Below are 14,937 nucleotides of genomic sequence, written 5' to 3'. Positions count from 1 at the left end.
ATCTCCTCTAGCCTGGCGCGCGGTCTTCTCCACGTGCAAAGGGAAACTATGAGATCTCAGGGGTAACCATAACATTAAATGGCGGAGAAGTGAAGAAAAAGGTGCAGCGCAAGTCCCTTCGGTGCTTTCAAGAATTTATACCGAGAATTTCATGCCTGAAAACACGCGTTTTAGCCATTTTCTCTCTCATGAAAATAACAGTTTGAAAACGAAAAAAGGAACCAGAATCACCCATCTGTCCCCAGCGCATTTTAAAATGCCATTCGTACATAGACACCGCTGGGATATCTTGAGCAGTTTTCAAATCGCGTGGCTTCTCCTGCAGCTCCGCACACTGCAGGTGTGCCCAGGTAGGCGAGCCCTTAAGGAGATATCATCATCAATTATTTTGCTTCCGTTTATACACGATTTTGCATTTTTTCATTATGTCATCATATCTAATTGTTTATATATGATTTCTCTACTAAACAAGTCCTTATGAATTTTTTTTTTAAGAAAATGAATCGTGGGTTGAGCACAACAAATAGGTGACTACAAATATGCTGTTTCAAGGAACATGATTTTTAGAGAATGTGAGAAATTGAGTAAATTTTTAATGTGGAATCAGCCTATTGGGACTTTTCTGTGCATTTAACCACATTTCGTTTATTTCGAGTTACCTAGTTGTTATACTCACCTCTAGATATGCAGATTTTTATGCAAATATAACATGTACTGAAAGGATGAAAGTTTTTAATTTTAGAATAGCTTTCATAAATAAATGAAAAATAGGCTTCCCCAAAACCCTCCAAATCCTAGGTTTCTATGGTTTTGGGAAAAAACTTTAGTTTTTGTTATTAATAATATACTTCAAATAGTTTCAAGACGAAGGCTGCATACAAACGGTTAGACCAAAAACGTATACCACAAGGTTTCAAGCATTCAGTAAATGTTACAAACTACATAAAATTTTGCATTTAAGTTCATGAAAAAACATTAAGTAGGTACCTGTTTAGTAGGGAAAAAGTTTTTTTTTAAAGAAACATGTTCAAAAACACGAAACATTAAAAGCGAAACAAACAAGCTAGCACTGCCTTAAGAAGGTGCGAGTGGAGGCCACTGTAACAGTTGCAAGCAGGCTTGGGAGGAAAAGCCGGGTGAAGTGTCGCAGAGAAGGCGCGAGAGGGACACTCACTTGAAGAGGTTCTCCGCCCCAGCGCGCAGCCTCAGCTCCTTGTTGATCTCCTGGTTGAGCTTGGAGCGCTTGTTCTGCAGCTTGCCGCGACACGTGGCCACCCGCGGGTCGGAGCCCTGCAACACAAGCACAGCGCCGCGTCAGCTCCCTGCCGCCATCGTTTCTCTTTTACCAACACAACTAAGGGAGGGTTCTGGGTTAGGGAAGTCTTTAGGTGCGTCCCAGGCCGGAGCCTATACGCCTAATCATGCTGGGTTTCAGCCGTGCATCGTGTGCTTTGTTCGGGGATTGGCCAGCCATGGCAGCGATTGATTCCATGACTAGCTCCCCTAACGTAAACTCTAGACTATAATTAGTTAAGTTTGGTCCAGGTAAAATCTGTGTAGACACAGTAAAAACCCTGGGCTCATTCATGCGGGGTTAAATTATTGTAAGCATTAAGCAGGATTGTTCAGAAGAAGAGTTGGTCAGGGCAGAAAAGTGGGAACCATGCTGGGGTCGGGAGCTTGGGCCTTGCGGTCCGCTTTGGTGTTTGTGCGCGTCAGGGTTGGTATCATCGGCGCATGCGTCCCTGTCGGTGTGAGACTTCATTCGTCGCCCAACGGTCAGCACGTGTTCTAAAACCTATGTAAAGGAAGACGGTGATGAGCGCATATAAATTAAACTTATTTTAAGTTAAATTACGTCAATTACGTCACTCCAGAAGAGATAGATCGACAGGTTGCCTGTCGCCAGTAAAAGGCTGTCGTCAGCGAAATTATCAAATCTGTCATTGCAAAACCCTAGAACCAGTGTCGAATCTTCAGGTGCTAAGAGTTAATGAAGTTTTAAAAAAGCCTAACCACGAAATGTTGTGACGGGTCACACTCAGAAAGGGATAGAGCTGCACGTTGACCCGTTTTCAGTAGGCAGTTCCAGTCCTTCATCGTGAGGCCCTAGCCTCAACGTCTACGCGTTTGTAAGCTACGATGTTTTACGAGCTTAATCTATGTTTATGAACAGCCAACACACTTGTATTAAGTGTGCCTGGATAATTACTGTCAATCATGAGCACGCACTGCCCAGAGTCCGAAACGCCAGGGCTGGGCTCGGCTCGTGGGGAGCTGCAGCGCTGTGATTGGCCGAAGGTTCGGCCAACCGCGATGCGCTAGGGCGTTCGGAGCGCGAGGACCATTTTGGGGCGTCTGTATTTTTGTATCTCGTCGGGATCATAATGACCGAGAGACGAAATTCATGGATTTTGTATGAGTTTAGCATTTCTCATAAAATTTTGTCGTGGTTCGAACGCAGAAATCGTGCGTGAAGTTTCTGTGTTCGTTTCGCGATGCAGTGCCTCTACTGTACAGTTTCTGCGGGCATCTGTAGCGATTCTAATACATATATTTTGAATTCGCTGCAGATTAATAAGGTGTGTTTCATACAGGAGCAGCGTAAGTGATTATTGGTCAGATGAGGGCTTCGTAGAACAGCAGTCCGTTTTTAACTGTACTGTCGACGCGCACTGGTTAGAGTGCACAAACTCTGTCCTCGCTTCGAGTCTGTGCGTATGCCACAGTAGTTTTCTGTCCATTAAAACGCCGAGGTATTTCGCGAAGTCTTTATGGGAATTACGGCCTGTGCTCGGCTGGTGGGAGGTTTTTACGAGTAAACACCCAAGTAGTGCACCACTGCTGCATTTCAGTTAATGAAGTTTGAAGTCGGTTATTTGCTAATTGTATGTAGGTTGTGTGACCTACTATGCAGGACTGTGTCGTCTGCATAGCAGCCTAGTTTTACAAGGTGGTTCGTTGGTTTAGGCATGTCGGTTACATAAATATTAAATAATACAGGGAAAAGTATGCTGCCTTGTCGTAGCCCTGCACTTATTGATTTTATGTCAGATTTGGAGCATTCTGTGGAGACTCTAAATTTTATGTCAGCTAAGTATGTGGCAATAGTTTCATACAACAGTCGGGAAATCCTGTTTGTTGAAGTTTATATATAAGGTCCGCGTGGAAAACCATATCGAAGGCTTTTTCTACATCTAGGAAAGCAGCCACTACATAATCCCAGACATTGAAGGAGCTTGTTATTTCCTCCGTGAGGCGTAAACCAATAGTGTCACTTCTTACAACCAATCAATAGGAGACACATACTTAGTTAACACTACGTACTGAATGAAGGTGGTCAAGTTTTCTTAATTATCATCACTTGCGTGTCAATTCATACCCATACTTACGTATTGTTGGAGCCGAACAACAAATACAGGAGAACTCTAAAGTTAAAATATTAAAAAACAGACCTTAATAAAAGCAATACAAAAAGGCTCTTAGATCTTGTTTTGCAAAATTAATGTAAGGGAATAATGAATAAAAAAAGATTAAAATACTGTATAATCTTTTTTAACAGAAATTTCAATGGACTGAAAATGCTTTTCCGACAGTGAAAGGCGTAAAACACCTCATGGGCCTAGTTCACTTCAGATTCCCAGACTAGAGCATGACATAGACTTTAAACTGAAAAATGACTGAAAAATAAGTTTAAAGTAATGTTAGGATATTAAGTATCAAGATTAAGCATGCATGCCTTATACGATATCAGTGGGAACACAAAAAAAAAAGCGAGTTTCTTTCAGTACTCGCCAATGATGTGTTTACAGGGCCGGAACTAAGGGGGGGGCATGGGGGGCATGTGCCCCGGGCGGCAAATATCAGGGGGCGGCAAAATATGAAAAGTGGTTCAATAAAACAAGTTGAAACTAGTCATTAAAAAATGTTTTGAAGGTGTACATATCGTAACCAATAAGTTAGCCAAGAAATTAAGAAATTCTATTTAACTTTATTATGCATAATTTGTAAATATATTCGTACTTCAAATGTGTTACTTCACTCTAAGAAACAAGTATTACCATAATTCGTGGTCTGGAGTGAGTAAAACCCCTGCGATGAGAGCTGGCATCTCAAGGACCCGTTGCGCGGGTGATCACTTGGCTGAGCAAGAAGTAGCCCTTTCTCTGATAAATACCCTCATTTTTCCAGCCCGTACTCAGACGCACCTGTGTTTTCGTACCATGTGCGTCCCTGACTGAGGAAGGGAGCAGATAGCAGTTCCCGAAACGTCGCTTGTTTCCTTTTTTGGAAAAACTATGGTGTTTGTTTCGTATTTTCGTTTTGTCGTGTTATTGTCTCGTTTCAACTGTTGTGCTGAATTTTTTTGGGTTTAATATTTTTGTGCTACCATCATTTGTGGGTTTTTATCGTTCTACTCTGTTTTGGAAAACTATTGTGTTTGTTTCGTCTTTTTGTTTTGTCGTGTTTTTGTCTCGTTTCAACCATTGTGCTGAATTTTTTTGGGTTCAATATTTTTGTGTCGTCATCATTTGTGGGTTTTTTTCTTTTTGTAGTACATTTTTCTTTGTTTTTCTTTGTTTGTTGACCATATTCCTGTTACGGAATATTTTGTGGTGTTTATTTATATCCTGTTGACAACAGCAATTTTTTGCTTAATTTGTGCTTTTTGTATTTTGGTTATTTTTACTTATTTATTTATTTTACTTTTTAGTTTTCTTCTACAGAAAAAGTGCTTAGCAATGGCGTATGTCCAAAAAACTTACATCAAGTAATGATGGAAGTCATTGACAGATTAATTATGGAACTGAGAAACAGGTTTAAGGCTTTGGAGAACATTAACAATAAGTTTGGATTTTTAAGTGGTATTAAAATTCATAAAATGGAAGTAGAAGATTTAAAAGTCAAGTAGCAGAATTAAGAAACACAGTGGCGATCTTAACAAAGAAGAATTCGTATTTTAAATTGAAAGTTTTAAGCACCATGCATTAACAGTAGACCATGAATTAAAAGATGCTACAGCATCAACAATGTAGAGCCTTATCTACAAAAATAAACTGGAGGAGGCACATCTTAACATTAATACTGCTCTGAGAATGTTTCTCACCCTTCCAGTTACAATTGCGTCAGGTGAAAGAAGTTTTAGTAAACTTAAACTTATTAAAAGCTATTTGAGAAGCACGATGGGCCAGCAGAGATTAACAAATCAAAGTATTATATCTATTGAACACAAACGAGCTGTTTTTATCAATTTTGATGATATTATTAACACTTTTGCAGCTAATCATGCTCGAAAAATTAAATTTTGAATTGAATTTATTTGTATGATTATCAATACAATATTATACTTAATTCAGAATCACATGTTCCTTATGTAATTTTAGTACTTAATAAACTTATTGGTAAGACATTAATTTTCACTGTTGTGTAAACAATAAACAATAGTTAAATAAGAGTCTATTTCATTATAATAAAAAAATGTAATTGTATTAGTATTCCAATTTGTGTACTTGATAAATAAAAGTTCTCAATTATGTATAAGTGAATGGTATCATTTCAACCACCGCTTCTAACGAAAAAGTGTATTATATAATGTTGGTAAGGAGGGGGCGGAAAATTAAGCTTTGCCCCCCCCTAACGAATCTCCTAGTTCCGGCCCTGTGTTACATCTGACATCGGTAACGAGCAAATTCATGTGTTCTCATGCTGCAAATGCACTTATAATCGAAACTGGAACATTAAGTTTAACGTATAATTCTTTAAAGTAATGCTGAGAGAGATAAATATGCTGAAATTGGGTTTTCAACTACATTTCTGGATGCGAATCATACGTAGTTTCCGCACCCACTGCTATAATTCACTGCCGCAGCAGCTACGTCGACTATAGAATCATTCTATTTGCAGACAGAAATTAAAAATTATATAACGAAACGGCTCCGATAAAAACGAAAAGGAATCTAAAATACTAAACATTTTCGAGAATATATTTAATTAAAATACTGGCCGTCATGTTAAAATTCATTAAAAAGTTAATACCATAAATATTCCCTTAGTATTTACAATCTTTGATTCCCGCCATCCGTCCCAGATGGCAGCAACATGGTTATTACACATTTACGTTCTTTGACTTCCGTTGCATTCAGGAAATAACTCCTACCAAATGCTAGAGAGAGCTAATATGTTACATTTGAAAAAAAAAATTGTTTGAATTCAATAAAATTCTCGCTTGTATGTTTGCAAAGCAACCGCTGAAATAGCCAGATGTAGTATCATAAACGTGACCAGATAATGTCTGACAATAAAACCAGTTTTGTTTTGTAAACAAGGAACGATTAAATATGTATTAAAATTTGAGCTGAAAGTATTTGGCTGCTTGGTCGTCAGATTAAAAAAAAAAAAAACAATAATTTCGCTAAATAAATGCCTTCCTCTTGGCAAAACACACTGGTTACCAATCAGATACATTAAAAGAAGGATGATAAATATCGCCGAAGCCGAAAAAGTGTAACGATGTCCTTTTGAGCGGTACGCATGAGCGACCTCGGCTACCGCCTGCAGCGACGCGAGTGAAGCACTGGTGAAGCAGTCACTGGAGAAAAGAAACACCCGGCTTTAGTGTGTCGTCGGTCACAGGCAGACACGCACGGCACATTAAACCACTGGTTCGCGCTCTGGTTTGCTCGCCGTGACGGGCCAGCCAGGAGAAAGTCGTCCCGAAGAGATGTGCACCGGCGCTAAATTCCTTCTGGTGCGGCGCGGCGGCGCGACCGGAGCAGCTGCACTCCTGACGTCACACCCACCACAGTCGTCTGCACTTGACGAGAAACTGTATACGCAGAGGTAAAACCTTCTTAATAAAAAAAAACATAGAACGGCGCAGTTCAGGTCCGCAACGTCAGAATAAAATCATAAGTGTTACGTACTCATATGAAATATAATTATTAGGGGCATGCAGATTTCGCGAAAAGATTTCAAGACTAGATGAAAGTTAAAACACTTTAGCATCGTTTGTGTTTCGTGATTGGATGAGTTTCTTCCAGGTACACATCGATTGTAACAACACCAATCCCAGTGATTCAGCGCGGAAGTAAACACGTCCTTTGTGGCTCGGTCAAACAAGGCAACGACTTCTCTCGCAGACGGCCGCCAATCACAAGGAAGAAACCACAGATGCTGGTTTACCTTGTTGCAGTCTAATAATTTTTCATATCTTTTCGCGAAAAATGCTTGCCCCTAATAATTATCAATCTCTTTAGTAAAATGGTAACATGAACCGTGGACGTTTGGTCTATATCTGGCCGCTGAATACCCGATGGCCCAGCGACGTAATCGCTTAGCGCAGTTTTTTTTTATTATTTACTTTGCTCGGCTCTGGACCTTTTATGCTTTTTGGTTTCTTTTTGACGCGAACTTTCCTCTGACTTGAATTTTTTTTATAATTCTGAGTACATTCAAAAGTCATGAGACGATATCTTTAATTATTTTTGTATTTTTCGATTTAATACCGATTTTTCACTTATATTCCAGGAAATATTTTTGTCTCGCTTTAGGTCCTAGCAATGCCCCGCAAGCTGATCAAAATGACGCCCGAATCAGTGTCCTAGCTAAACGCGTTTCCACGCTACAACGCTTTATAAATTTACACATAGCTATACGTCGTAAAAATAACGTGCATGCACCTACACTTATACTATGACATCACAGGCAAAACAAATACTACGCGACGAAGACGTACAGACATGATCTCTCCGTAGTGGGCTCAAGCATTGTTTACGCATTGTTAGTTTCGAAGTTATTAGCGATTCAAATCTGAAGGTATTTTGTCACACAATAAAGTTTGGCAGACTATTAATGTAACTTAAGAATATACGTTTTCACGTCAAATAATCTTGTGTATTAAAAAACTTTTAAAAACTATGTTTATTTAAATGCCAAGTGTAGAGGCACGTCGAGATGCGTTAATGTATTTAAAATTAATTTAACAATTATGTAAGTAGTGCATAAACAGTGAATGAGCAAGTATCCAAGCTTAAGGGATAGGTACGTAACTGTTGTCTCCACGCTTTGAAGCTGCCATTTTTGAAAGATAGTGCCCGATCGCGAAGTCAGGATCTGACAGCCCAGTAGCAGTAGGGCTCTCCCGATCCTCGATCACCGAGAATTGAGAAGCCACGCGTAACTTAGAATACCAAACACGTGAAATATTCCGATAATCGTCATTTTACGATCGGGAACGCCTTTCCGAGTATCTTAGAACAAACTCCAAGGCGAAACAGTAAGACCCCTTTCAGCAAGGCGACTAGTTGATTGCACTAGTTGAACCCTTCACAAGAAGTCACCTTGTTTGCCTTGGCGGGTGGCCAATAGGCGCCTGTGTCGCTCACGTTCTCATCCCCACTGGTAGACACAACACAAGATACACTACTCGTCATTCGTCCTTCACGGCAGTCGTGATGGAGGGCGTTTCACCTGTCGGTTTCAATATGGAGCGGTTTATACAAGAAGTTCGTAGTAGTCCCGCGATATGGGATATGAGGGAGGAAAGTGGCACGAAAATGCTGTGCCGATTTTGCTATGGCGACCTTTTTTTTTTTTCTTTTTTTTTTTTGCGTCTCTTCTAACAGGAGAGCAAGCACAAGAAGTGTTCTTGCTTGCTCGGGTTCTGAAATCGTACTGCTCTCCCGTTGGGAAGAGAAGTTGATTCCACAAGTTGCCTGGTGTGAAACCAGACTAAAAAATAGTCTTCACGCGACAGTGAACTAGTTGACGCAAACCACCACGTATGAAAGGGGTCTAAGGCACCAAGACTATTTGGAAAGGCGCTGGAATACGGACAGGGGGAAGGACGGGCATTAGCTGGTCGCAACAAGGTTTCCCCAGAGATAAGCTCCGCCAGCACACATCTCCAGTCACCGTAACAATACTTTAGGAGAGAATAGTAATTAGCATGCATTATCAATTATGTTTAAGATATTTTTTTAAAAAAGGCAAAAATGACGATTTTCATTGTCATTCTAAGATAATCATTAATTTTTTTCGAAAACTTTTTTTTTTTTTTGAAAAATTATAAACTCACACTTACCAAACAGAAATAATCTACGTTGCTTAACCTCCGCGTCATCACTAGACTCGCAGACAACTGTCTCGTACGGTTGACATATGCTTGACACAGGCTTAAAGCTCTCCCCCACTTCAAACAACCGCTTCCAAAGCTCTTCAAAAAAAGTTGGTTAAATAATGTTGAAGGATTATGACGGCACCGAGAACGTCCCTAGCGCGGATAATTTGTATAGGCCTATATGACCGGTTATAAAATATGTTACACGTTTGATGGACTTAATCGATCAAAATCGAATCCAACAAGTGGCTTGCATTTTCATTTAAACAGATTTTTCAAATGGTTCAACCCATATGGACAATTAAAAATGTTATAAAAGTACAAAAAAAATAAAAAGTTTTAATGTAAACATAAAGCAAATAAATTTTAAAAAAATATGTGGTAAAAACACAAATTATGTAACTATAGCTCTTATGAATAGCAGAAAACTAATTGTATAATGCTCTGAGTATTCATGTTCTTTGAAATTTAAAAGAAGTATCACATAAAAACATAAAAAGTTAAACTTTTCCATTCTCACTGGTTTACATTATTTTATTTTAAAATAAGATTAAAATGGATATTTTTTAACCAAGCTCAGTTCAATAGTAAACTCCGATAGTGCGACAAAATTTAAAACTTTTTGAGGTTTTGTGTCTAAATTTATCTGAAAGAGAAATTAAAATTCATATTTCGTCTAATTTTGCCTCTTAACAATCTTGGCCAATATACGACAGTGAGAAAGGGCTATAAGGCTCGCTGTTTGAAGATACGTTGGTTTTTTTAATCCCCTTCATTATCTCGACACTTCTAGCTTTTCAGTAAGCGACTTTTCCTGTTTATTTATTTCGATAGCTCTCCTTAATTTGATGTTGGGTCACAAATTTTCTTTTACCGCTGTGAGATGAAATTTAATGATTATCTGTTGAGAAAATTGCGAGAAGAAACGTAAAATGCGGGAGCGTTACCATGATGGATTGACAAAAAAAAAAAACCAAAAGTGAAATATTGAACAAGGCGCGAGGGACAGGTCCTTAGGCAATCGCGCCGCTGCGGACGACTGATGTGAAAGCAGCGCGTATCGGCGATATTTGGGTAACTGTGCCGGCCGCCCGGGGGCATCAAGCACGTGACTGGGGAAGGGTGGGGAGGGGGAAGGGGAAGGGCAAGCACCTCGAGGAACTGGCCGGAAGTGGGGCGCCCGGCGCTGGCAGCGCCCCTGGCGGCCTGTCGAGAGCCTTCACTGACTCACGAGAAGCTGCCGCTAATCCCAGGACTTGAGGACGTCGTATGGTCGGTGTGTGTTTGTGTGTGTGTGTGTGTGTGTGTGTGTGTTAGTGAGGCTGGATGATAGGCACAACGCTCGCTGGTGCTTCTAGCGCGGTATCGCTTCTAAGCGCAAGGCTCTGAACTGGCGCGCAGTCTTCTCGTCGTCTAAAGGATAACTGTGGAATTTGAGCGGTGACCGTAACATTATCTGGCAGAGAAATGAAGATAAATGTGTAACTGCAAGGCCCTTAAGTGATTTCAAAAATCTTCAACGGTTGTTTTACGCCTAAAAAATACTCCGAAAACACGCATTTTAGCCATTTTCACTCTTCTACGAACACAGTTTAAAAATTTGATCCGAAATCAAAAGTACTTTGCGGCCCTCTAAGCCAATTCTTAAAAGATTTTCGTAAACAGACCCCACTCGGATATCTGGAGTATTTTTTTAAATCGCGTTGTTGTTTCTTGAAGCTCTGAGCACCGTGTGTGTGTTCCCGGGTAGGCGGGGGCCTTAATGCTTACAGCATATAATATACGTGTGCACTGGAGTCCGCTGGAGTCCGCGAGGCCCGAGAGTAAGTAATATTTTGCCCTATATGGATGCAATAAACAGAAAATATAAATTTATACAGAATTTTTTTTTCCATAAAACATAGTTTTGACGTTTAAGTTTGTCAACCCCGTTTCAAAGTTACGACACACAGTGTCACACAGTGTCCCACAGTGGGGGACCCCCTCCCCCCTTCCTTGATCTACGCCCACGAGTGTGGTTCCTATTCCCAACATTTGCAGAAAGAGTAACTCGTATTATAAAAATAACGAATACAATAGTATCCCATTCAGAGGTACGTATGTATAATTATTTTTATCAGATCGTGTTCTTTACATTTGAGCACACCACAACTGCTTGTAACAAGCTTACAAAAGAACTTAAAAAAAAAGACTGAATGTAGTTCCGTACACTTGGACGAACGCTCATGTACCGTGAGTGTCGCACGGCTGTCTCTGATGGCTTGGGCGGCCTGTATGAAACATGTTTGGGCAGTCCCTTTGGTAAACAATGTCCTAATGACTTAACAATAAGCCCTGTGAATCATTTAGCTCCTTCTGATCGCTGATTAACCTCTCCTCAACACTCCAGTTGTGTTCAATCAAAGCAGGATACCAGAGCGGGCCCTATCCCACTCCTACATCACGCACTGCAAGGAATCGTGTTTCTGTCGATAACACCGCGGCTCTGTCGTCGAGACCCACCTCGTCTTGCAGCAGGGTGAGTGCCTTCCTCGAGCCGACATCTTGGTCGAGAGTTTTACGTGTGGGGTTATCCGACACAAGTGATCACTGGATAGGGTGCTCGTATGTTGTACATCATGGGTAGAGACCCGGAAAATTCGCGGGTTCAATGACCTCCAGAATAGACTCCAATATCCTCTACATACTCGGGCAAATGCCAACTGTTCATTGGCTGCTGACTTGTGAGACGTCTCGACTGATGGGTGGCCTATGATTCGACACTTCTATGAGTGAGGGTCTCTAATTGGCCCTCAGTCCTCCAGTGAACCAATGACAGAAGCAGCATTTAGGTATAATTATTTGAATTTTAGCATAACACGAAATAAACCCGCAAATTTTTCGGGTCTCTATTCATGGGCATAGATCCAAGGATGTCAGGGGGCTCACCTGTGCTTGCAAAATCGGTAACGTGAAACGGGACTGATAAAACTTGAACCTCAAAACTGTGTTTTTCGGAAAACTTTCTGTAATATTTTTAAGTGTTCTGCTCATTGCATGCTTACAGAACCAACATATGGGCAGTATACAACATGCAAGCATCCTATCCAGAGATGATGTGTTGTCAGTTTAAACCCACACGCTAAAATTCGGAAACCGCCTGAATCAGCATATCTGCGCCCCTGTTGTATACTGTCCATATTTTGGGCCTGTGTGCATGCAATAGGCATTAAAATTTAAATATATACAGAACTTTTACATAACTCATAGTTTGGACGTTTGAATTTATCAGCGGGCCCCCCTTATGAGGGGCCCCAGGGATCTGAACCCATGGTTGAAGGTACCAGGTGGCCAGTTCTACTCCGTGCTGCTCACGGTCCCAGGAGGGAGGCCGTCGGAGCGGTCCAGCGAGGCTGACCTGGGCGCAGCCGCTGCTCGACCTGCGACCCGGCGGCGGCTAGCGACCTGCGCATGCGCGCTGGGAATGCCGGAGCGGTCAGTGTGCCAGCTGGACCCCGCGCATCCAGCAGCGCAAGATGTCGACGGCGCGGGGAGATGTGCAGCCAGATTGGAAAGGCCCGTCCACACGCAACGTCTTAAGCAACAATCTTACCCGCGCAGTTGAAACTGTGCGGAGCGTCCACACACACAGTTTTAACTCAGCAAATAGTTTGCCTTATTTACTTTAGTCAACTACTTCCGGTAAACCGAACTCTACTTCCTTGTATTTCTGTACCAATGCTTCGTACGCCTGCCCTTTCTTATCCATAGCCCTATACTCGTTACTTTTAACTCGGCATAAACAATGGTACTTTTTGTATAGTTAAATAAAGTGTCAAAAACTCATCAGAACCATGATCCCTACGTTCACTTTTTGGACCACCACCAAACGAAAACTTCTGTCTAAACGGAACGGAACTATCCACACGTACCAACGTATTTCGTCTGCGTAGTTATCTATGGTTTTGAGCTATTTCACTCAGGCTTTCGACTCCGTGTTTCGTCTTTTCACAGGACTGTGCACTTTCCCTGTCCACACGCCACGCACTGCCTGCAGCAACTTAAAACTGCTCAGGTAAATCGTTGCTCAAAACGTTGCGTGTGGACCAACCTTTACAGAGGCAACGGGACAACTCATCACCCAACGATTAATCCTCGAATGAAATTCAATTTTCCCAAATAAATGAAGTTCAGACAACCAAGTTTAGTATTCTCACCAAACCCACAAACAGAAATCCCTGACTTCTGCAGGTATTTTATAACACTGCTATAATTGTCTTAGTCTACTTACAAATTCTTCAATGTTCCTGACAAAAATATTAACGCATTAACAAAAATCTGGAAACTATGCACAATGTGGTGTTTCTTACATTGTTCGGCGAGGCATCATAACATACGCAATTCAACCTCACATATTTCATCATATAAGATCTGCTTGACAATTTCTTGGCAAACCAGCACTACAGAAAAGTTTGAGACCAAATTCAATATTCTGGACTTTAATGGGTTAACGATACAGGATAATTTGATACTATATGCAATATAAAGCTTCTGTGCTAAATGTTTTAGGTCGACATGGCATAGGACTTAGCTTTGGCTACTTGTTGAAGTCAGCACTTGTGAGCTGGTGTGATTATCTTGTAGTCGCCCGCGTGAAATAATACGTTATTTCCTCGCTGCGCTTTTAGTCAATAAGTGGTTGCAACCAGATGTAGAAGGTCTGGAAGCTATGATGCATGCCTTGACATTCCAGAAATTTGGATGAATATATAAAAATTATAATTATAGGGAAATATAGAAAAAGACAAATTGCTTGACATAATACATTTATATATTTCCTCGTTAAAAAAAATCTAAAATATCTATTAGTTTCAGGTTTTCTGTGTATTAACTGATCATAAAAATCCTGAATTTCCTAACCCGGAGCATATTGCCCAGCCATCAGCTGGACATACATACCACTATACACCCAGTGGAACGCTCGAAAAGGGTCGTTACCACAACACAGAAATACCATAACGCCGAATGTCAAAATTGACCACAACGCCGACAGCTAGAAAACTGCTGTGTACCACAACGCCGAAATAACAACTGATTGAATTTGTGTTTCTTAAATGTACCTTAACGCCGAAATACCACAATCAAACCTAATATTACCTAACCTAACCTAGCGTAATATAACCTAGCCTATCCTAACCTAGTCTATCCTAACCTAGTCTAACCTAGTCTAACCTAACCTAGTCTAACCTAACCTAGTCTAACCTAACCTAGTCTAACTTAACCTTTGTGGCAGTCCTGCAATTACATTTTTCGGCGTTGTGGTAATTCGGCGATTGGTACACAGCAGTTTTCTAGCTGTCGGAGTTGTGGTCAATTTGGCATTTCGGCGTTGTGGTATTTCGGCGTTGTGGTCAATTTGGCATTTCGGCGTTGTGGTATTTCGGCGTTGTGGTGCGTCCCCCTCGAAAAGAGGGGAGACGAGCCGACGAAGAGTCAAGAAGGGGGGGGGAAAAGGTTGGGAGGGGGTAATTGTACCGTGGCCGCCCGAGGAAATTCCTTCACGCTGGGCGTCTCGGCGAGACGAATCACTGTCCTGTCGCAGACAGCTGGTGTTCCCGGGCGCCGCGACCCCAGCCGCGCAGCGACCGTCTCTGGGCTGAGGCCTCGTCTGGTAAACATTTTGATGTCACCGAGCTTTTGGAGTGTCCCTTTTCGATCGCACTTTAGGACACTGGCGGACCATTGGTGGAGGAAGGGGGACGCGTAGCGGCAACTCTCCGCCCTGAACTCTGAATAATTATCAGATTTTCTCCTAATTCCTTATCGTAGTTTACCAAACT

At 41.3% G+C, this 14,937-nt stretch overlaps 1 protein-coding gene across 4 annotated transcripts in view; it reads right to left on the bottom strand.

The window, feature by feature from the left end:
• Positions 1-14,937, bottom strand: part of LOC134527958 (rhophilin-2) — a 626,490-nt gene that overhangs the window by 154,414 nt on the left and 457,139 nt on the right. For all 4 annotated transcript variants that reach the window (XM_063361051.1, XM_063361053.1, XM_063361052.1 and 1 more), the window contains one exon: positions 1,175-1,290. In XM_063361051.1, the coding sequence (XP_063217121.1) occupies positions 1,175-1,290 (116 nt within the window). The remainder of the gene's footprint in view (positions 1-1,174; positions 1,291-14,937) is intronic.

The sequence above is a fragment of the Bacillus rossius genome, chromosome 1, assembly GCF_032445375.1.
Source record: "Bacillus rossius redtenbacheri isolate Brsri chromosome 1, Brsri_v3, whole genome shotgun sequence".
NCBI classification, from domain to species: Eukaryota; Metazoa; Arthropoda; class Insecta; order Phasmatodea; family Bacillidae; genus Bacillus; species Bacillus rossius.
This window is presented reverse-complemented; position numbering and strand designations above follow the sequence as displayed.